At 43.0% G+C, this 24394-nt stretch overlaps 1 protein-coding gene across 1 annotated transcript in view; it reads left to right on the top strand.

Moving 5' to 3' along the window:
* Nucleotides 1-24394, top strand: part of LOC146072971 (solute carrier family 23 member 1-like) — a 176821-nt gene that overhangs the window by 47438 nt on the left and 104989 nt on the right. Inside the window, exon 7 of the mRNA XM_083180141.1 lies at nucleotides 8600-8756. Within this exon, the coding sequence (XP_083036267.1) occupies nucleotides 8600-8756 (157 nt within the window). The remainder of the gene's footprint in view (nucleotides 1-8599; nucleotides 8757-24394) is intronic.

The raw sequence follows: 24394 nt of genomic DNA, 5'->3' as shown, positions 1-24394 counted from the left end.
AGATAGTCTGCCCCACAGAAGAATATAGTGGCACAACCTCTTCTCAGTTAAAATGGCATTTTATTATTAACTAAGTTAATTTTATCTTTCTAACAAAAAGAAAAAATTTCACCTCACAAATATCTGCCATATTTTGCACTGGGCTACGGGAATGCTCAGACTCAAACTGGAGATATCAGTCCGGATGCTTTGCAGTGCGAGTCTGGCGGCGGTGCTGACTGCCCCATAAAAAGAGTCAGAGGTCGTCTAGCATTCCACACACCACAATACATCCTGCCCAATAGAATAACTTCCATGGGTAATCTAATAGAAGTAGTTCAGATCTCCGATGGTAATATGAATGTACCGTGTCCGCTTGCAATGCTTTGGTCCAGGTACCTCATTTCATCCACATGGATGGCAAAGTATAAAAAAGTCCAAACATTTTAGAAAAATGTTAAAAATTCATGTCAACCTTTTTTATGTGTCGACCATAGCTCTGTCAGTCTTAGCTTGTGTCGACCTTTTGTCTATGCTGACCTTGTCTATGGCAACCATATTGTGTCAGCCTACTGTTAACCTAGACACTGGCGACCTACAGGCCCCATCCGGATCCCACCTTCATTTATATGTTCTATTATCTCCTTGGTTAGGCTGCTGCATCATCCATTGCTCTGTGTTTGCCCTGATCTCCCCTGCCTGTCTGATCATCCTGTTATTTTACGTACTAGATGTAGCCATGCTCATCTGTTCTCCGTTATGTCTCGGGTGCGACACTATGTGCGCACCCACTGCCGCATGCGTGTGTCGAATGTGCCCACCTGGCATATCTCGGCACACTGGGTGATATATGTGACTTGCTGCACTAAACTGGCAACCGTGGCTACATCTCTATGTGTAATCTGTAGGTCTACATCTGTATGTCTTCCTGTCAAAACACTCCTGCTTTATGTACAGTATACCCATTCTTGTGCCATCTATAACTTATCTACTTTCTGGTCCTTTGCCACATTTTACAGTTATCTACATCCACTGTTAGACTGGTATTCGGAGGAGAGCGTGTAGGTTGACCATCACAAGGTCGACACCAAAAGGTCAATACTGTAGGTCCACTTTGACAAAATGTCGACATGCACTAGGTCAAACAAGCAAAATGTGGATATTGCAATAGTCGATACCTGAAAAGGGCAACCTGAGTTTTTCATTATTCCTTTTTTGAGGGAACATTTTCATGCTTTACGATCCAGGTGGACTACGATTGGATATGGTAAAATGTGCTGCGTTCAGCAGTAGTGGATCAAGGCACCACGTTCTACACTAATAGATGGTGCGTGTCAACAGGTGTCAAAATATGAAAAGTCATATTTATCTTTCACGTGTCAACCTTTTTCCCTGTTGAACTTTTGCTTTTGTCAGTCTTTTGTCAAGGTCGACCTTTTCCATGTTGACCTTGTATCTGTCTACCTTTTTGGTGTCAACTTATTGACTGTTGACATACACACTGCCGACCCTTTGATCCACAACACAGCTGCTGGCTTAGCACTTACAGTACTTCCTTGCATCCTGTCTTCTTCTTTCACTAGGGCCCTGGTAACCTGTACCCTTTTTCTCCTCTTCCAGGTTATATACTACACCCCCATTCCCACATACTATAGATGTAAAACTTCTGTTGAAACTAAAATTAATTGTCCCTTATAAAAATTGTGCTGGCACAATCCTCATGAGTTAAATAGTAAGGAGAACATATGGGTCAGAAGCACATGATGGGGAGGATCCCACTGTACACATCAGGCATTGTGTACTCCTTCTGAGTGTACCAAAAGGTGTGCTCAACTCACAAAACACTGTGCACTAAAGGAACATTCTAGAACCACATATTGTCCAACCAATGCATCCAATTAATGTCACACAGTTAAAAGAATCTGCCGCCCCACACACACCATTACAGAATTCACTCTGGCAATAGTTGCAGCTTATGCTCAGGACACCATTACAACTCCCACTGGTAAAGTTACCACTACTACAGCTCCCAGTCAGATAATGTTTACCCCTAACACTGCAGTATTACAGCTTCCCAGTATTACAGCTTTCCGTCATGTCACTATTACAGCTCTGAGTTAGATCATCAGCCTAGTTACCAGAAACATTCCCATTAGCTCTCTCAGCCAGGTTATAGTTACAGTACCTAGACAGGTCATAAATCATACCATCATTTCAGCTCCCTGTGAGGTCACCAATATACTGTAGCTCCCTGTCCAATCAGAAATAGACCGCCATGTCAGGTAATAATTACATGCCCCAATCAGGTCAAAATTGCAGACCTGATCAGTCACCCCTACAACTCACTGTTACATCATAATTACAGCTCCTAGTAAAGTCACCATTTAAGATCCTACAATATAGTATTAGTATATGTTCATCTGACCCCTGTTGCACAGATTGTACCAGGTGGTGGATGCAGTCACCCATCCTGAATCCATCCACCACTGGGCTCCTATGCACTTTTTTTATTTTATTCAGATGATAAAATGACCTGGCCCCTGTACTTGCACAGTTTATACCAAGTTATATCTACAAACATGCTAAGCATCACAGTCAATATTTTCCTGCTTCTGGCAAACTTACAAAGTAACTAGGCTCATCAAGGCTACCAGGATCCAAGTCATTTGAATGACCCACCAACCAGTCAGTAATTGCCCATAAACAGTCCACTTGTAACACACCATGTGAATGCTTAGTTTCTAGTCCAGTGTAGTGGAACGGCTGTTGCAGAGTTGTTCCTGGATTGCACGTCTTCCCATAACACATAAATATCAAATATATCTACTGCAACTAAATTTCACCCATTACATTTCTATGTGCTACTTACATATTATCTTGCTCCATTAGATTGGTCATTGCACTCATATGACCACTGCAGAGCCATTTTGGCAAATGGCAAATGTAGCTCTTATCTACAATGGCATCAACTGTCCTGCATCTGATTATGGGACCTGATTGCTGGGTGATTTTACAGAGCCCTGCGATCAGATAGTTGCTGCCCAGATAGAGTAAAAACCTGCCCTGTGCAAGTCTAGAAATGACTTGCAAATAGATTGCTGATTGGCCGCCATCTGCAAATCCATTCGCAACTCACTCATCACTGATGGATTTTTCCAGCCTGTGCAAGTGTGACACTTCCACAACTCTGCGACAGAATCAGGCAGATCACACATCCTTCCCTGAAAATCCCTGGGCGCGCCTGCGGCTTTACTGACACTCCCAAAAAACATCCAGTTGTTGCCCATAAACAGCGACTTCCTGTCAATAAAGTTGTGAGGGAATTGTGGTTTGAGGTTTAATAGGGTCTTTTTTTGCTATTTTGCCTCACGCATGCTTACAGTGATCCATATGCATGTGTAGTCATTTGATAATCAACCGCCGTGCAAATACACACAACAGCGATCAGCTCTGAATAACCCTCCACAACTCCCCTCTAATTTCTAGTACTACACCAAAGGGAGCCTCCACTATATAAGCCAGATGTACTAAGCCTTGAAAAGTGATAAAATGGAGATTGATAAACCACCAACCGTTAACTTTTTAAACACAACCTGTGATTTGAACGTTAGGAGTTGATTGGCTGGTGGTTTATCACTCTCCATTTTGTCACTTTTTAAGCTTAGTACAAAAGGCCCTATATGAGAACCCCTTTCTAGTGCTCTAAATGCTTTTTCTCTTCTGCCTACAGCATAACTTTATTCTTGTATTTATTCCCCTGAATTGTATTACTCATCGAGCGTCCACGCTTATAAAAACTTCCTAAAAACTCAGAGAAACATATAACATGAGGAACATATAACATGACCCTCTAATAATTTCCTTTCTCTTTCATTTTTCAGATATTTTACTTCTCCATTCTCATTTGCAATACACAATTTACATGTTCTCTCATCTTTTCTTTCATCTTATGTCTAACTTTCATCTTCAGAGGCCGCATTCTCTCTTTTAAAATCAACTTGTAGGTATTACATAACTCAGCGTGTTCTTTTATTCTACTCTATCCTTCCTCGAACGATCTCTTCGCCCCCAATTTTCCATCATTATCTGAAAATATCACGACCCACAAAATCCTTGAACATGACAAATGTTCAGACTAGATCACTTTAAAATCCTGTATAGTTTTATTTCACTTTAGAAAAATGGAGACAAAGTAACAAAGAACTGTAGTCCAGTTAAACTGAATGTGAAGTCTGATGATTTGATCCTTCGGATTTATATAATATGAAACAGGTCTCAATTGCCTTACTCAGAACATGCTCTATGTCTTTATTCCTCTTATTTTGAATACACAAAGCAGTGTTGAATCTCTTCCTAGGAATTTTGGGGATGTAATTATGATGAACAGTACAGGCTGTCAAGGCAGCATGAAATATATAACATGATTAGCAACTAGTTCCTAGGCTGTGGATGTAGATTGGACCAGGGGACCGATGGAACATACCATGTGCAGCGGCAGCAGCAAGGTCAGAGGAACACAAAATTGACTCTCCACACCAACATCTATTCCTTTAGTAAAGGGTGGCGAGTTAAGCTGAGCGAGCCACCAGGCTCGAAATGTGGCATGAGGGTACACTTCGGCTGTCCTCTTGGCAACTTTCAGGCTCCCCCTGCCCTCCAGCCTCATATGGTATGTCCCGTCAGCAGAAACTTTTACCTCATGTGATCTACAGTATATCAAACCATATAACATGAGTTATTAGCAACTCAAAGTAGAGATGGAGATCGGAAGTCCACCATCAAATGATGGCTGGGCTTCTGCCATTGAATCTTTTGATGTGATGGTAACTGACCATCACATCAAAGTAATTTGATTAAAAAAAACTATTTGATTTGCACATATGCAACAACAAAAAAGGTACTTTGTGTAGTTTCACGGCGGCACTGTGGTATGCGATTTGCATACGATTTGCATGCAATGTGATTTAGCACACCCCCACTATCCAAGTCAGCCCAAAGCATGGCGAGCGCAACGAGCCCCGTGAGGGGATGCGGTACACGTCCTTCCGACCTGTTCATAACCCCACTATCCACGTTGGCGCGGAGTTGATTTTATAAAGTGTGGTGATCGCAGCGAGACACCAAGCCCGAAGCGTGCACAGCGAGCCCCGCGAGGGGACGTGGAAAACGAGCACGGATTACTTGACGTGTATAATGTGTATTACTTGACGTGTATTCGCCACACTTCAGGCTCGTTTTCCACGTCCCCTCGCTGTGCTCTCCACACTTTATAGGATCATCTCCACCCCAACGTGGATAGTGGGGGTATGAACAGGTCGGGAGGATGCGTCCCCTCTCGGGGCACGCTACACTCACCACGCTTCTGGCTGATGTGGATAGTGAGTGTGTGCTAAATCGCATCCCATGCTAATCGTATGCAAATCGCATGCACTTTGCATATGATGCGATTTGTATATGATGCAATCCGCGGGCAGTGCTGCCGTGAAACTACACAAGTACCCTAAAAAAAACATTTTGCGCATGCGCAAAACCTCTGAGCATGTCTACCAATTGATTGAGGCAAACATCAGAATGCCGCCATCGATTGTTAAAAACACTACCATCACTTCAAAAACATTGATGGTTGAGGAAACATCATGATGCGATGTCCAACCCTAACTCAAAGCATTATGTGCCAGATGCACTAAGCAGCCAGCCAATCAGCTCCTACCTGTCATGTCACAGACTGTGTTGGAAAAAAATGTCATACAGAAGCTGATGGTTGGTTGTTTATCACTTTCCATTTTATCACTTTTGAAGCTTAGTGCATCTGGTCCTATGGGAGATGTATCAGGAGAGCCAGAATCTGCCAGTCTTTAAAAAAAAATGAAATATAGTTGTATATAGTTGTAGAGTACGGAGTACAGTTCTGGGCCCCACACTATAAAAAGGACATCATAGAATTAGAAAAAGTCCAAAGGCATGCAACAAAGCTTATTAGGGGAATGGAGAATTTAAGCTACGGGGAGAGATTAAGCAATTTGGGACTATTTACATTAGAAAAGAGACGTTTAAGGGGGGACATGCTCAACATGTACAAGTATATCAAGGGCCAATATAAGGAACTGTCACACACCCTATTTTCTACTAGAAAGGAATCTAGGACGCGAGGGCATGAGTATAGATTAGAAGAAAAAAGATTTCATTCAGCTAGTAGAAAGAATTTCTTTACGGTCAGAACAGTCAAACTCTGGAACTCTCTTCCCAGAGAGGTGGTAACGGCTGGCTCATTAAATGCGTTCAAGGCAAAGTTGGACAAACATTTACTGGAGAAAAACATCCATGTGTACAAATAAGAAATATAATTTGTCTGTAAAATACCAGAACCTACCAAATCAGCAATGGATATCTATACCAGGTTGAACTAGATGGACGCAAGTCTTTTTTCAGCCTTACCTACTATGTAACTATGTAACTATTTTATACTGTTTTCAGTTCTTACTGAGGCTGATGCAATTCAATCATACAAAATGCTAATGCAAGCCAGATATGTTGTTAAACATTTAAAGGTCCTATTTGCAAGATGTAATATTAACTTCTGGATATATAATATCTCCAAGAGAGCAATTACAGATGTTAATACTTCTTTTAATTACAGAATAATATTGTATTTCATATACTTTACAAGCAATAACAAAGATGGGGTTGAGGGAAAAAAATAGAGTTAATATAAGTATATTAGTATAAGTATATAAAGTATAATATAAGTATACTCAACAGAAATATACCTCAAGATGTACCATATAAAGAGTCCTGATTTTTAAAAGCAGCATTTATGATTTAATCTATATGTGCCATGATGCATTGATAATGACATAATATAACTCAGTGTGACTGCAAATATATATATATAGATATTCTGCAAACTCTTAAAACAAAGAGTTGTAGAATATCTCAAAACCAGCAATTTACAGGATCCAAAACAGCATGGGTTTACTGGGGGAAGATCATGTCAAACAAATCTTATTGACTTTTTTGACTGGGTGACTAAAGTAATAGATCAAGGTGGGGCTGTAGATGTAGCTTATCTAGACTTTAGTAAAGCTTTTGACACTGTCCCACATTGCAGACTGGTAAATAAACTTAAAAGCTTGGGATTGGATTCTAAGATAGTTGAATGGATAAGAGCGTGGTTGCAGGACAGAAAACAGAGAGTTGTAGTAAACGGAGTACAGTCAAAGGAGGGAAAGGTTACAAGTGGAGTACCCCAGGAATCTGTACTTGGACCGGTGCTTTTTAATATCTTTATTGGTGATATTGCAAATGGAATTGAGGGTAAAATGTGCCTTTTTGCAGATGACACAAAGGTATGCAACAGGGTAGACACACCAGGAGGGGTAAAACAAATGATTGAGGATCTAGGCAGATTAGAGAAATGGTCAAGAGAATGGCAACTACAGTTTAATGCCAAAAAATGCAAAATCATGCACTTGGGTCTCAGAAATCCAAAGACTCAATATAGTATAAATGGCACTATAATGGAAACTACTGAGGAAGAGAGGGATCTAGGTGTCACTATTTCAGGGGACTTAAAAGCAGGTAGGCAATGTAACAAAGCAATGAAGAAGGCAAGTCAGATGCTTGGTTGCATAGGGAGAGGTATCAGCAGTAGAAAGAAAGAAGTAATAATGCCACTGTATTATTGGTATTGGTACGACCTCACCTAGAGTATTGTGTTCAGTTCTGGAGGCCATATCTCCAGAAGGATATAAATACATTAGAGACTGTACAAAGAAGAGCAACTAAAATGGTGCATGGCCTACATCACAAAACGTACCAGGAAAGACTAAAAGATCTTAATATGTATACTTTAGAGCAGAGAAGGGAAAGGGGGGACATGATAGAAACTTTCAAATATATCAAGGGCTTTAACAAGGTACAGGTTGGAGACATTCTTCACAGGAAGAGGAGCAACAGAACACGAGGACATGCACTGAAACTAGAGGGAGGAAGATTCAGGGGAAATGTGAGGAAGAATTTTTTTACAAAAAGAGTAGTAGATAAGTGGAATAGCCTGCCATCAGAGGTGGTAGACGCAAATACAGTAGTACAATTTAAACATGCTTGGGATAAGCATATTAATATCCTTACAAAAAAATAAGGATCAAATATGGTTTGAGGTAACATGTTTAAAAAAAGGGGCAGACTAGATGGGCCAAGTGGTTCTTATCTGCCGTCAAATTCTATGTTTCTATATATGTAATCTGCAGAAGACACTAATTAAATAGAATTGCACCAAAAAATAGACATTAGTACGTCATATTAAATTACCATTTCAACTACAGCAGAAGACAGATTTTTTTCTTTCAATGCCGGCTTTAACATACATTACTGTTAGCAAGGAAATATAGTTATGTGTGTAACGTTGTTTCCTTGCGACTTCATTTCCCTATGAAAAGACAGCCTTATACATTTACAATTGTAACAAAAATCTCTTTCTTATTACATTTAATCTTATAATTTATACACACACACATCCTTGTTTAGTGACCGCGTGTGCACACACAATCATTCTTATCAAATCTTGATCTTACTTGGAAATATGGTGAATATTAAAATAGTCTTTTTGAACTCTTTTAAGGTATTATTGGGGATGTGTTTATCCTGGTTGATCTGTTACATTTTGACATACTTCAATGTGTTTCCAAGAAACCCTGCAGAGTATGGTTTTGCTGCTCGGACTGATATTAACACTGATGCTATAGTCAATTCCCCCTGGTTCCACGTCCCATACCCAGGTATGTTTTTTAAAACCTATTAATAAAAAAATATCCTGTTAGCATATGGTGCGAAACATTGTGTATTACTGAAGGAAGTAAATTATGTAAGCGCAATTTTTTATTCAACTAAATCAATGCTAGGGATGAGTAGAACTTAATATCAATACGTATATCAAAACTGTTATGTATGTATTTAAAAAAAAAAAAAACACTATTCCAACCCATTTAATGCGGTTGATTTTGTAGTTTTATAGAATGCCCCTAGTCAAATAAATGCAGGGAGGTGGTGTGGGGATGGGGGGCTATGGCAGCCTAATAAAAACCCTCTTATTGGCTGGAAGTGGAAGAATGTGAGTTTAGAAAGTGCAGTACTGGTTCTATTATGTTTGTGTATTTATTCATTACTAATATGCCCACTCAAAGCAAATGCTTCGAAAACTAGTCTGCGACCTTGTGATTGCCTCTGTGTGCATGTGTGAGAGAGAAAGAGATGTAGTTTTACTCGCTGCCAACAGATGTCAGTGTTTCAGAGACACAGGGACACTAGACATATAGAGATGATGGCATGTTTAATCTGTTCCTGACCATTTCCATTATTTAAATATGTTTGATACAGCCAATACTATAGAATGTCTATAGTGTTACATATTAATACTGTAATACGTAACACTATAGACATTCCCCCAGAAATCCTGCGTTTTTCACTCTGCGGCCTACCATGTTGTTCCATGCATAGCAGTTTACTAAAGCTTCTAAAAATTTAGAAAACTAATTTCTATAGCATCCTAATAAATAAAGACATAATCTGGTTGGTTGCTATGACCAACGCTGTCATTCTTCATTAGAAGCTTTAGTAAATCTACACGCAAGCATTTAAATCCAGACATTGAATACTACCAAGTGCAGATTTTAATACGGAAACATACAGTTATGTGGAAAATCTTGTTTTTGTTATTTTCGAATGGTGAATTGATGCCAAAACAGGACCGCACAGTATGTGTTGATGGTCATTATTAAAGAAGCAAAAATACCTATATACCGCCTTTTATACAATTTATTTGCTATTTTCGTATTAAACAAATATATTTTTATTTTGCCCTTTTGGTTCGATTTTATTTGTCATGTTATAAACCTCAGACAAAAGTCTTCAGGAACTCACTAATATAAAATGTGAAATAGCAAGATACCTTTCAGCAACACAGACGATAATACAGATGGAGCTGGCCTAGTTCTTGCAGGGGCTGGCGAAAGTATCGCCAGCCCCCACCAGCGGCTGGCTCCCGCCAGGGGCACGCGTGGACGAGACGCTTGCGCGCCCCCGTGGCAACGGAGCTTGCTCCGGGTCCCCGCCGCTTTCGCCACCGGTCCCCCTCCCAGGGAGATGCTGCCCAGCCGCTGTGATACTGGGACGCACGCACATCCCAGTCCCTATCGCCGGCGCTCGCCAGAGGAGAGGATCTGCCAGGCGCCGGCATTGAATGAGGCCAGCTACATCTGTATGTGTTTATTACAATTTATCTTGTAGAATAGAAAGTGTGAACTTGCACAGCTAGACACAGTGGTGTAACTTGTGAGTGACGGGCCCGGTGCAAAACTATAATTTGCACTCTACCTCTACCCCAACCAAAGAAGGCCTTGCTGGTCTGGGCATCAATGGGCCCCTAAGTACTCCGGGGCCCCAGTGCAATGCACCTGCTGCACCAATAGAAGTTCTGCCTCTGGCTAGAAAGAAAAGTAGGAGACACATATAGAATCTTCAAAAACACCTAAAGGGCCTGAGTTGAAAGCAATATTGATGCTGTATGCAGTGTATTGGTAAAATGACTGACAATCTGGGAGCATTTGTGGTAGGTAGCTGGGAGGGCGGCGAATCCAATGCTGACATGGCACAGCCATTTTGGGGTCATGTCACAGCTTGCTACTGCCATTACATATGCAGAAAACATGACTCCGGTGTTATACTTCAAATTACCTCGCTGCTTCCTAAACATAGGGTGGATCTATTTTACATTATTAAATATTTTTGCCAAGCTACTACATACGGCAGCATACATAGCTGAGAATGTGGAAAAACATTTCTTATGCAAAAATTGGAAAAATAGCAGAAATGAATAGCATCGCAGTCATTGTATAAATCCACATATGCTGGGAATTGTGTGATGTCACCAATTGTAGTATCAAAATAAGCTATCAAGTAACAATTGCCTTTCCTTTTATACAAAAAATAAAAGGAAAATTGCTTCTGTCAACCCTACAGTATGTTCCTTTGTCATGGGTCCCATACAGAAACAAGTTTTATCAGGTAATGATATCATAGAATACGTGTTCTAATCTTACTGTTGCTAGTAAATGAATAGTATTCATGGGGTCAGTTAGGAGTTAGTGCGGTGGATGTAAGATACTGTATAAGAATGATAAATAAAAGTCAATAACTGTCATGACAGAATAAATATTATCTTGCCTTTGAGTAATGCTGGCAATGGATTGTAGTGACCACGGGGCTTAAATGATTGCTTTTAGGTGTTAAGAGTCAACACTGTTTCTGTAGAGGCTTTGCTGCACTGTATAAGAAATGCACCATATTACAATAAGTCTAGTGCAGGCATGTCCAATCTATGGCCCTCCAGCTGTTGTAAAACTACAAATCCCATTGCCATAGTGTTAGCATTCCCTAGAAGCAAAACTGTGGCAAGGCATGATGGGACTTGTAGTTTCACAACAGTTGGAGGGCCATACGTACAGCGTGTAGGACTTGTGTGTTTCCTACAGCTGATGTGTCTTTATCCCATATGGTCCATGTGCTACAAAATTTACTGATTTATGTTAAAGAATCATAGGGGGTTATTCAGACCTGAACCTACGGCTGTAAATTTGCAGGCTGAGCAATTCAATATACTGCGCATGTGTCTATGTGATATCGTCAGACTGAGGTGTTGGTGTAACCGGTACCTTACTCCCTTGATGCCCTTGATTTGTGCCTGCCGCTGTCCGTCAGTGGTCCTCTTGCTTCACTTGCCTGAACTCTGTGGGCAAAGAGACAAGGAACCCCATAGAGCAACACCCACACACACGCCCCCACACAATAAGGTTAATAATATGTTCACCACACGTGAGGACGTATACTTTTATTGAACAGCACCGGATCACTGGTCACCGCTGGAAGCAATTAAGTAGGTAAGGATCAGTCACAAGGATACCGTGCGCGATGGGACCCTGTCACCATGGGTCGCAATTCACGCGGTACACATTACAGCAGAAATAATTAAGTAATTTACTCAACAAAATCACAAAGCCAGAATGCACAATGAATGTTACTACTAAATACGATATTTTCAGAAATACTGTGCGCGACGTGAGTATTGGGGCCACAATTCACACAATATGCAATACAAAAGGTCTCGTTAACCCTCAACAGTAGGCAATTCTATGCAGTAAACCCCTCAATTGATACTATGTAATGAGCAAACCTCCGTAAAGTACATTAATTCCCCATAACTGCGCAGTTTACCCTAAAACTAGGTACCTCTGGCCTAGGTGCACCGTATAAGTACTGCCAGGTGTAGCTTAGCGATCAAACTCTGGCGAATCAGGCTCGGGCCTGTACAGTCTTGCATTTGTTGCCGTAAGACACTTAGTGGGTAGGTGCTTTAGCAGTTCCCTGTGGGTCTTGCGGAAAAGGCCTGGTGGTTGGCCTTTATTAATGGGGCTTTCCGGTGGAGCAATTGAGTTCCTCTTTGAAAAAGCTGTCCTTTGGCAAGAACGAAACATGTCAGCAGCTGTTAAACTCACCTGCCCCTAACTGCCATTTTATGCATTTGCATTTCAATTTGGGATCCAACCAGCCTCTTTCACCGGTCTAACAGTGGAATCCTTCCCTCATGCTTCACAAAAAAAGGGATGACACAGCTGATATGCAATCCTAACAGGATATAAAGATCTCCCAGATGAACTAACTGGTGAACTGTATCTGTAAATATACTCATCTCAACTAATATACACCTATTTTGGGAAGTGTACAATTATCTGCTATCTGACTTTCTCTCAATACCACCTGGGCGGCACCAATAGGAGCGAATCCTCCATCAAGTCGCCCCAAGGGCAGTGTGTATATGTGTTTAACCATTAATTTATTTTAATATCACATTAATTTATCATTGTTTGTGTACCAAAAAATGTTAATTTTTTTATTCAAAAACTCCTCATTGGTTTTAGCGCTACCTTCTCTTTTCCTCTGTTGTGGGGCCTATGGACAAAGGGGTCGGTGAGGACTACCAACTGAAATAGCGTCGGGTGAAGCAGTTCCAGGGATGGGCGTGCCACCGGCTAACTGGGGCCAATGGTATGGATGGCTCTGGGGTGAGTGGGTGGCCTGTATGGGTAATAGTGAGATACCTGGGATTCTGTTGCCGTTGCCAGCTCCTGCCGGTCACTGCTGACTGAGAGCACACTGCTGGGAGTTTCTACTGGGCACTTGAAACCTCTGCTGGGCACTTGTCACTGCCGGGCACTTGTCACTCTGCTGGGCACTTGTCATACTGCTGGGCACTTGTCACACTGCCATCAGTCACCGCCGGGTCTGCCTTCCTTACCGCTCCGACCTCCACCTGCAATCCCGCTACTCAACGCCCTGTATGCAGTGCTGCTCACTCCATACAGGTACGGGGGAACACTGTCTCTCCACAGTGGCTGTGCAGGCCTCTCAGACAGAAGCTGTGTTTGCTCCTTCTCCACATGCCCTGCGCCCACACACTGCTTAGTCCTTACTTGGCGCCCCGCACTCCTCCTCTCTTGGGGCACTTGTTACACCACAATCTGCCCAGCAAAAGGCTGGGACGCCCCTCCAGTTTGGCGTCCACTGATCCACCAATGAAAAAGGGCTGTGAGCGGTTGCCTAGCAACCTACACAAGGGATTAACCACTGCAGAACACTGCCTGTCATATGCAAACATAGGCTGCTATTTAAGTTTCAGGCACTTATAAAGGGGATACGTACCCCAATTTCATGGTATCACATATGGATCCTATGGCACATGTGATAAAATTTTGCTAATTTTTTTTTATCACTGGCCGTATGCAAATTGACTGACAGAAAGTCGGCATTTGTGGGTGTCACACATTATTTTCTGGGAGTGTCAGGGAAAATGCAGGTGTTTGTTGCGAAGTCATGTGACATCAGCTCTGGCTCTGATCTGACTGCTGCTAAGTAAATTCTGTGTTTTCGAGGTGGCGTTATGGCATTGCAGGGGTGCTGTCCAGACAACGCAGCTGTGACCCTAAACATCGTAGCCTGCTGCCTGGCTTTGCAGCTTAACTGTCCAGCCGGGGGGCAACCCTTAACATGCAAGCGATTTGCTGTATGGTGAAGTATTTGCATGATAGTAATGCGATTGCAAAACTTTGCAATTGCATCGTGAGGAGGGACCTAGGATGTGGGTTGGCCTTGCTCTGTGCTGGGCGGCCCCCATAAATGGTTACAGTCGTGTATGCTCTACAGCCATGAATGAACCCTGCTGCATTTTATTTCAACTGAAATAGATTTAGACCTGGCAGGGGTGCGTCCTAGGCCTGTGCTTTATCACACTGACACGCTCCTTCACCCTGCAGCCTGTGCTCTATAACACTGACACACTGCCTCACTCTACAGCCTGCGCTCTATCACACTGACGCACTGCCTCACCCTACAGCCTGTGCTCTATAACACTGACGTGTTCCTTCACCCTGCAGCTTACGCAGACATCGACAGGACTGAGTTTCCAGGGGAGTGGCCAGCATTTTTATGGGGGTGCCCAAAAGACACTGGATGTTCCCCTGCTTTGGCCCCCGGCCCGCCCCCTCCCCTCCCAGAACGACCACCTCTGCGAGTGGGGTACTTGCCGGAGGCGTTCACATAGGTTGTTTTCAATATGCGCATATATACGCATGCACAAACCCCAACCATTGACCGGGGGACCGAATTTGGTCTGATCCAGATTCCAAACGGGTCTGAATGACCCCCATGCAGTAGTAACCCACATTTGAGCAGACACTCCATTGATGGAAAGAATTCAGTTCTGCAAATCTAAGTAGAGCAGTTAGCATCCAAAATATTATATTTATAAACATATTTATTTTCTTAGTACTTAGAGTAGTAGTACTCTTACTGTAGATGTATTTTAGAGTCTAGTCTTAAGGATAAAGTCCTCATTTCCTTATTCACAGTAGGTTTTAGGTACGGATGTACAGTATATTATAATTTCTGTACAGAGGAAAGAAGCGAACAGATCAATATTAGTGGAAGCTCAAGGAGGTAAATGATAAGATTTTAACAGTGGGTGCAGGGGGTGCAGCTGCTATGGGGCCCGAGCTGTTCTAGGGCCCGCTGCACCCCCTGCACCCAAAGATCAGTGCTCCCTGCTCCTCATTGCACAAATGAGAAAGCAGCTGCTGCGACAGCCCCCTCACCCTGGGCCACCCGCAGCGACGGATAATGAAGCTGCGCTGTGCGCTCCCCCATAGTTCCAACCACTTGTCACCATCCTTCCTGAGTCACTCCCTGGCCGCCCTCCTGAAGTCCCGTGATTCACGGACATTTAGGGGGCGGGGCTTAATGCATTAAAGTGCCCGCCTCCATAGAGGTCCTCCTTGGCTCTGTTCCCACTTCCCAGAGATTGCTGCAATAAGGTAATGCTCGTCCCCCTTTCTCTCTGCCTCCCGCTCTCTTTCTCCAGTCTCTTTCCCCTCTTTTTCTATCTTTCTGAAGCCATCTCCCCCCCCCCCTCAGAATGTCTCATCCCCATTACTCTGATGCTGTCTCCCCCCCTCTCTCTGACACTGTTTCTAACTCTGCCCGCAGTGCACCTTAAACAACTGAGACTATTGCCATTTAATCACTATCCCGTCCACTGTCAATTGCTGCCAATACTATTGTCTTCATTAGACAAATACATACAGGGGTGTTATTAGAGGAGAGCGCTGTGCACACCTGTACGTTTCTATATACCTTCATAGTGCCTGGACCACTCTGATAGCCCAGAAGCACCCTTGTATGGTTAGTTTTGAGCACAATACCCCATCCAGTGCTTAAACTGTCTCTGACACTGTCTCTTCCCCACTCTCTCTGACGCCATCTCCTACCCCTCTCTATGATGCAATCTCCTCCCCCTCTCTCTGATGCCGTCTCCTTCTCCCTCTCTCTTTCTCCGTCTCTTCCCCCCTCTGTCTGATGTTGTCTCTTTCCCTCTCTCCCTGAAGCCTTCTCCTCCCCTTGCTCTGGCGCCGTCTCCTCCCCTTGCTCTGACACCATCTCTTCCCTCTCTCTGACGCTGTCTCCTCCCCTCTCTTTGACACTGTCTCCTCCCCCTTGTTCCGATGCCATCTCCCCCCCTCTGATGCCGCCTCCTCCCCCTTTATTACAAAAGATCCTTTTGTAATAATTGAAAAGTTTCATGACCTGCCTGTGTATAAGATCAAGCCAGAGTCAGGGGAGGGAGTTGTCTTAACATATCATAGACAGCATTTGTTACCGATAGGTCAAGAAATACGGTTGGAAAACCTTACTGAAAGTCCTAGCACTAGTGTTAGTGTGGAAGGAAATAAAGACAGGGTCACTGAAGTTAATAAGCTGCCCGATTTAAATGAATTAGAAGGAGACATTGAAAGTCCAGGGTGTTATTATAAAGATGCCGATATGAGTACTTCTAAACTTGAGTGTGGTAGAAGTAACCAGGATAAACAGAGGGAAGATGAAGGGAATTATGAACCTCTAAATAGAGCAGGAATTGAGATGTCTGACGATTCCAACACAAATAGCACTAATAGCTCTCAAGACGGTAGTGAAATATGTAATGAGGAGGGTGATGTACAAGATGTTGAAAGGCCAAAAAGAATATGTAGGCCCCCTTCTATTCTCACTTATGATAGAATGGGAGAGCCTAGTATAGTACCCCAAATAGTCTATCCCACCATGTGTACTTGGCCATATTTTCAATGCTCAGCTACAAGATGTGTCCACGTACATCTTGGTTTTACTGCACCATGTATGGTGCAATATGGCACACCTTGGACTCTGTAAAAGTCACGCTTTGTGATTTTTCAAAAAATTTGCTTCTCTAATCTATTACTTTATACAAGTTCTACTGCTTCAGAAATTTTTTAGACTCTATCTACTTGCTACATTTGGAAAAACAGCTAAGCCTTGTTTTACATGTTGTGACAAATTGAGAAAAAAAGCCAAGATGTATGTGGACGCATCTGTATATACAGTATATGTAGATATGAGATGATGGCGATCTAAGCTGATGAATTAGTTAGATCGCCAGGGGAAGAGAATGTAACCCTACTTTAGGTTATACATGTATTTTGATATATATATATGTAAAAATATGAAATTGTAGTGTTAATATATTTATTGAAGTGATGTATATGTATGTACGTATATAGAATATATTTAATGGTGTACATATATTATATGTATGGTATACTGGCATGCTGGCTTAAAGACTTGTAGAGCAACAAGCAGGGCACTGGAAATTTCCAGAGCCTCATGAGACTCCTTAAGCTGTCAATCAGTGAGAACAAGGACTGTCCTTGAGCCAGTCAGTTGACCAGGCAGTTGACCAGTCAGCTGACTCTGTGAAGGGCTGCCAGAAATGCTGCTGGCTTTAGACTGACAGTCTCCCTTATCCAGCGCTTACCTTCTCCGCATAGCTGTGAACATTGAGAGCTGTAGATATTTAGGCGCTATACTATGTGGCTGGGGAAGTGAGCCAGGAAGGAGTTACTACTTAGCGGAGCACCCCGCTCCCTATTCAACTAAAACACAAGCTGCATCATCTCTCATCCGGTGCAGGCAGGAGGACTGTGGCCTAGTGCTACAAGTTGGGGAAGACAGAGGAGGCGGAGCGGTGACTGACAGTATTGCTCTGCCAAAGCCCGGAGGGAGTGTCAGGTCGCCGACCCTCTGCTGAGCCACTAAAGCAGGAGGTACTCACATCATCACAGCAGCGGCGCCAGCAAAGGAGGAGCCGCTGAACCACAAATATAAAATATCATCATATCCCACTCAAGTGCAGCAGAGAAAGAGTTAAGGAGCAAGCAGACAGAAGGGTGAGATACTAGTTCACACTTCACTTAAGAGATTTGACTGCAGGAAACTACAGAGCTAGGAGAGTATAATTAGCACAGAGCTAAAAAGTGTCACTCAAAGTCTGGACAGACAGTCAGATTTAAGTAACTGGAAACATTGTATATAAAGAACTCTCAGAGACAGAGAAAAGGTTTGATTAGATTGGATACATCCATTAGTATCCAATACTAATACTTTTCAACTACTACATTCAGATAGATACACTTTTATTAGTTCAAAGGAAGACTGAATTGTATGCTTACATTGGGCCCCAACATGCGCATATATTATTCCTTTAATGCTGGCCAGCTAAGGTTTTTTTTGTAATGCATGCAAGTACTTCTGTATAGGATTTGGGAGGATTAGAGGGTATTGTATTGTATTGTATTGTATAAAGAGCATGAAAATGTATTGTATGTTATTATTGATATGTTCCTGTATGCTTATGTATTGATCAATAGAAATTGTATTAACTTTACTTATTCTATTGACGGGTTAGCCAAGTTCATTAGGGAGTAACATTATAGGATAGGCATATACTCAATTAGATGAGTTAGATGAGTGTTTCCCAGACGACACTAATTAAATAAAGTTTGGGTGGAGGCACTTAGGGCCTTATTTTGGTTCATTCTTTCTGACAAAATCGTTCTTAGATGGGCAAAACCATGTGCATTGCAGGTGGGGCAGATGTAACATGTGCAGAGAGAATTAGATTTGGGTGGGGTTTTACTTCAAAGTGAGATCTATATTGCAGTGTAAAAATAGAGCAGTCAGTATTTTCCCTGCACAGAAACAAAATTACTCACCCAAATCTAATTCTCTCTGCACATGTTACATCTGCCCCACCTGCAGTGCACATGGTTTTGTCCATCTAAGAAGGATTTTGTCAGAAAGAATGAACCAAAATAAGGCCCTTAGTTACTTAGTTGTAACCTTTACATAGTAAAAGAGTAAAGGGGTTACAAAGTTGGTGCATTAAGTAACTAAGTGCCTCCACTCAAACTTTATTTAATTAGTGTCGTCTGGGAAACACTCATCTAACTCATCTAATTGAGTATATGCCTATCCTATAATGTTACTCCCTAATGAACTTGGCTAACCCGTCAATAGAATAAGTAAAGTTAATACAATTTCTATTTATCAATACATAAGCATACAGGAACATATCAATAATAACATACAATACATTTTCATGCTCTTTATACAATACAATACAGTACCCTCTGATCCTCCCAAATCCTATACAGAAGTACTTGCATGCATTACAAAAAAAACCTTAGCTGGCCAGCATTAAAGGAATAATATATGCGCATGTTGGGGCCCAAATGTAAGCATACAGTTCAGTCTTCCTTTGAACTAATAAAAGTGTATCTATCTGAATGTAGTAGTTGAAAAGTATTAGTATTGGATACTAATGGATGTATCCAATCTAATCAAACATTTTCTCTGTCTCTGAGAGTTCTTTATATACAATGTTTCCAGTTACTTAAATCTGGCTGTCTGTCCAGACTTTGAGCGACACTTTTTAGCTCTGTGCTAATTATACTCTCCTAGCTCTGTAGTTTCCTGCAGTCAAATCTCTTAAGTGAAGTGTGAACTAGTATCTCACCCTTCTGTCTGCTTGCTCCTTAACTCTTTCTCTGCTGCACTTGAGTGGGATATGATGATATTTTATATTTGTGGTTCAGCGGCTCCTCCTTTGCTGGCGCCGCTGCTGTGATGATGTGAGTACCTCCTGCTTTAGTGGCTCAGCAGAGGGTCGGCGACCTGACACTCCCTCCGGGCTTTGGCAGAGCAATACTGTCAGTCACCGCTCCGCCTCCTCTGTCTTCCCCAACTTGTAGCACTAGGCCACAGTCCTCCTGCCTGCACCGGATGAGAGATGATGCAGCTTGTGTTTTAGTTGAATAGGGAGCGGGGTGCTCCGCTAAGTAGTAACTCCTTCCTGGCTCACTTCCCCAGCCACATAGTATAGCACCTAAATATCTACAGCTCTCAATGTTCACAGCTATGCGGAGAAGGTAAGCGCTGTATAAGGGAGACTGTCAGTCTAAAGCCAGCAGCATTTCTGGCAGCCCTTCACAGAGTCAGCTGACTGGTCAACTGCCTGGTCAACTGACTGGCTCAAGGACAGTCCTTGTTCTCACTGATTGACAGCTTAAGGAGTCTCATGAGGCTCTGGAAATTTCCAGTGCCCTGCTCGTTGCTCTACAAGTCTTTAAGCCAGCATGCCAGTATACCATACATATAATATATGTACACCATTAAATATATTCTATATACGTACATACATATACATCACTTCAATAAATATATTAACACTACAATTTCATATTTTTACATATATATATATAAAAATACATGTATAACCTAAAGTAGGGTTACACATGTATGAATTGATCAGCATTTAATGTGTGTGGGATTTCATATTTATGTCCCACATTTTGGTAATGAAAATGAACACTTGAATTAAATAAAGTTGGAGCATTGAGATGTCCCGATGAAAGATTGGAAGCAAAGTAAACGCTACCACTATAACTTTACTTTCAGATTTGGTCGCAGCACTTTTATGCTGGGTACACACCAGGACGACTAGGGCACGATTCTGTCAATTTAGATCCAATTCCGACCGATTGTATGCAGATTGTATGTACTTTTGTGTGTTTTTGTCATTTATTTTAACCGATTCCGATCCGATGCGCGTACACGCCACTCGTTTGGTCGCATCTTTGGTCCTACGTGCTGCAGGTAGGAATTGTCAATCCCAGGCCGAACGACCGTTAATCGCATGCAGATCGTGAGTGTTTTTTGCCGCCTCCGTCGGCCGTCCGTCGGTGCGTCCGTCGTTTGATCCAGCCTATTTGAGTGGCATTTACTAAACACTCCCCCGGCGCCATGTTTTTCCACATAGCAAACAGTGCTGGCGCAGCAGTTGGACTCTCCTTCTTGTCTCATCTCCCAGAACAACAACCTGGTATGTTTGCACTCCCAATGCTCTCCTATGCATGCCCACTGTTGCCACCAATGTATATAGTGTGTATAGAGCACTGGTTTGGCAACCGTGCACCCGACCATGTCACTGTTTGCTCGGGTGGGCCACATGTGTGTGTGTATACATATAACCATTGTCCACCATTGCAGTATTCCATGCACTCCTCTCTGCTAGGCCCCATTCACCTGTGTGTGTGTGTGTGTGTGTGTGTGTGTGTTTGTGTATATATAGATATATACATATAACCATTGTCCACCATTGCAGTATTCCATGCACTCCTCTCTGCTAGGCCCCATTCACCTGTGTGTGTGTGTGTGTGTGTGTGTGTGTGTGTGTTTGTGTATATATAGATATATACATATAACCATTGTCCACCATTGCAGTATTCCATGCACTCCTCTCTGCTAGGCCCCATTCACCTGTGTGTGTGTGTGTGTGTGTGTTTGTGTATATATAGATATATACATATAACCATTGTCCACCATTTCAGTATTCCATGCACTCCTCTCTGCTAGGCCCCATTCACCTGTGTGTGTGTTTGTGTATATATAGATATATACAAATAACCATTGTCCACCATTGCAGTATTCCATGCACTCCTCTCTGCTAGGCCCCATTCACCTGTGTGTGTGAATAGCAATCTGCACAATAAAATGTATAGTGGTTTTCATAAAAGTTTATTAACATTTTAAATACTTAAAACATAAGAACTAGGTAAACTGGTAACTATAACTATAAAAATTTAAATATGAAACAAAACATGGATATAACTATAACAACTAAAATGGTTTTATCTTTTTACAGTCCCAATGTCCAACGCAACAGAACAAGAATTTTTAGAAGGGTTTATCGAGAAGTATCGTTCCCATGAATGCCTGTGGCGAACAAAATCCAAAGAGTATTCGAACAAAATGAAAAGAACCCAAGCCTTGGAGGACTTGTCCCGCTACAGTCTCCCATTTCACCCAGAGGCCAATGTAGAATGGGTGCGGAAACGCATCCAGAATCTGCGCACGGTGTTCTTAAAGGAACACAAGAAGGTGGAGGCTGCAAAGAAGTCTGGTGCTGGAGTCGACGAGATGTATCAAACATCGCTCTGGTACTACGACAGGTTGACGTTCACCCTCAGCCAGGAGTCGATGAGGACAGGAGTAGTCCTGATGGTCAAACACGAAAACCAAGAAGTCACGGTGCAGGAGGAGGAGAATTCGCAGTCTGCATCGGTGAGTCTATTTTTTGGGCTATCTAATTGATTCCTCCTGCCAATCCACAGCCCCCTCCCCATTAAAGTAGGCCATGTACTCTTCCCTCACCTGTTTGGCTTGTGCACTCCCTGTGAAGTGTTGTGTTGGGCTTTGCAAGGAGGATATCTGCACTACCTCCTCTGGCAGATCTTGGTCTTCTTGGAGTGCTGTGCCTGTAGCCCTTTGCTGTGTGGCTTTTCTGCGGAGCAAATTGTGCAGGACATAGCACGCCGTGACAACCCAGTCAATTTTGTCCACCCTCAGGTTAATGGCAGTGTGGAAAATGCGAAACCGGCTAGCCAGGATGCCAAAAGCATTTTCCACAACACGCCATGCCCTGGATAGCCTGTAGTTAAAGATCCTTTTGTCATGGTTCAGACCCCTTTGCGCATATGGCTTCATGACATGCTCGTGCAGGCCAAAAGCCTCGTCTGCCACAAACACAAAGTTGAGCCCCTGTTTAGTTTCCTGGACAGACGGCAAGTGAAGGGTGTTCGCTATGAGCCTTTCGTAGAACTTTGTGTCCTTGAAAGTGCCACCATCCGATGCACGGCCATTCCTTCCTACATCCAGGAAGATAAACTCATAGTTCGCATTCACCACAGCCATTAGTACAATGCTAAAATAGCCCTTGTAATTAAAGTAGTAGGAACCACTATTGATAGGCTGGGCTATGCGGACATGTTTGCCATCAATGGCTCCACCGCAATTTGGAAAGTTCCATCGCTGTTCAAACTCCTCTGCGATGACTTTCCATTCATTCACGCTGGTAGGGAACTGAAATTAGAAGTAAATAGAATTGATTAGTAAACATGTTCAATTTTTTTACAGCTTGGGGACTACCCACCTGCAACCCCAGACCTGTCTGTCCAATCTGATAATGCATGCACTTTGAGCGAAGCTCCTACTCCGGCACGCACTCCGCCACCCACCCTGGAACCCACTCCACCACTCCCCCGTGCCAAAAAAATGCGTGGCAAAGGAAAAAAAGGAGAAGCAGCAGCACATGAAGAATTTATGATGCGGGCACAGCGAGTCCTGCAAAGAAACCCGGACAAACATGACAACTACTTCACTTATGTGGCAGAGTGTGTTCGCAACATGGCTCCGGACCAGCAACTTACTTTTGAAAAGTTATGCATGGAGTTGGTGTATAATGGCAGTATAGGGTATCTCAACAGTGGCACTAAAATAGTTGGCATGGGTAGTGCACCAGACACACCACTGTAATTAGAATCACCAGTGCCTACTCCGCCTGCCACCGTACCACCTACCACCGTACCAGGCCAGTCGAGCACACTTCCAACACATACCCAGTCAACACCTACACAGCCTTCTCAACCCCCCCAGTACCGTCAATTCTACAGTTCTTTACTGATAGAAGATCCAGAGTCTCCTGTTTTTGAGGATCTGTCTTAAAAAATAGGCTATTTTATCATTTACCATCGACATGGTTTCAGCTGCAGGTATGTGATGGCCACTGCTCACATGGCGTATGGCGCACATCAATGGGGCCGGGACCATTGCATTTGCGCCATGCGCCATGTGGGCCGCAGCCTTTACATATCTGCAGCAGACATCCTCTGCCACACAAGGGCCAGAGTGTCTTTTTTTTCTTTTTATATGCTGCTACCTGTACCTGCATTACCAGAGGGATAACAGGATTCTCCTCAATCTGGAGAGCAAACTCCATTTATTGCCCTTTTGTCTTTGCCAATAGTATGGGGTACTGTGCGGCAGACATGGTTTCAGCTGCAGGTATGTGATGGCCACTGCTCACATGGCGTATGGTGCACATCAATGGGGACGGGGCCATTGCATCTGCGCCATGCGCCATGTGGGCCGCAGCCTTTACATATCTGCAGCAGACATCCTCTGCCACACAAGGGCCAGAGTGTCTTTTTTTTTTTTTATATGCTGCTACCTGTACCTGCATTACCAGAGGGAGAACATTATTCTCCTCAATCTGGAGAGCAAACTCCATTTATTGCCCTTTTGTCTTTGCCAATAGTATGGGGTACTGTGCGGCAGACATGGTTTCAGCTGCAGGTATGTGATGGCCACTGCTCACATGGCGTATGGTGCACATCAATGGGGACGGGGCCATTGCATCTGCGCCATGCGCCATGTGGGCCGCAGCCTTTACATATCTGCAGCAGACATCCTCTGCCACACAGTACCTTATCCCTACTGTTGTAAGGGCCTGTTTCAGAAGTTACCAGAGTGTCTTTTTTTTCTTTTTATATGCTGCTACCTGTACCTGCATTACCAGAGGGAGAACAGGATTCTCCTCAATCTGGAGAGCAAACTCCATTTA

Source organism: Crinia signifera, chromosome 4 (genome assembly GCF_055691185.1).
Source record: "Crinia signifera chromosome 4, ASM5569118v1, whole genome shotgun sequence".
Taxonomy (NCBI): Eukaryota; Metazoa; Chordata; class Amphibia; order Anura; family Myobatrachidae; genus Crinia; species Crinia signifera.
The sequence above is the reverse complement of the archived record's forward strand: the minus strand, read 5'-3'. Positions and strand labels throughout refer to the sequence as shown.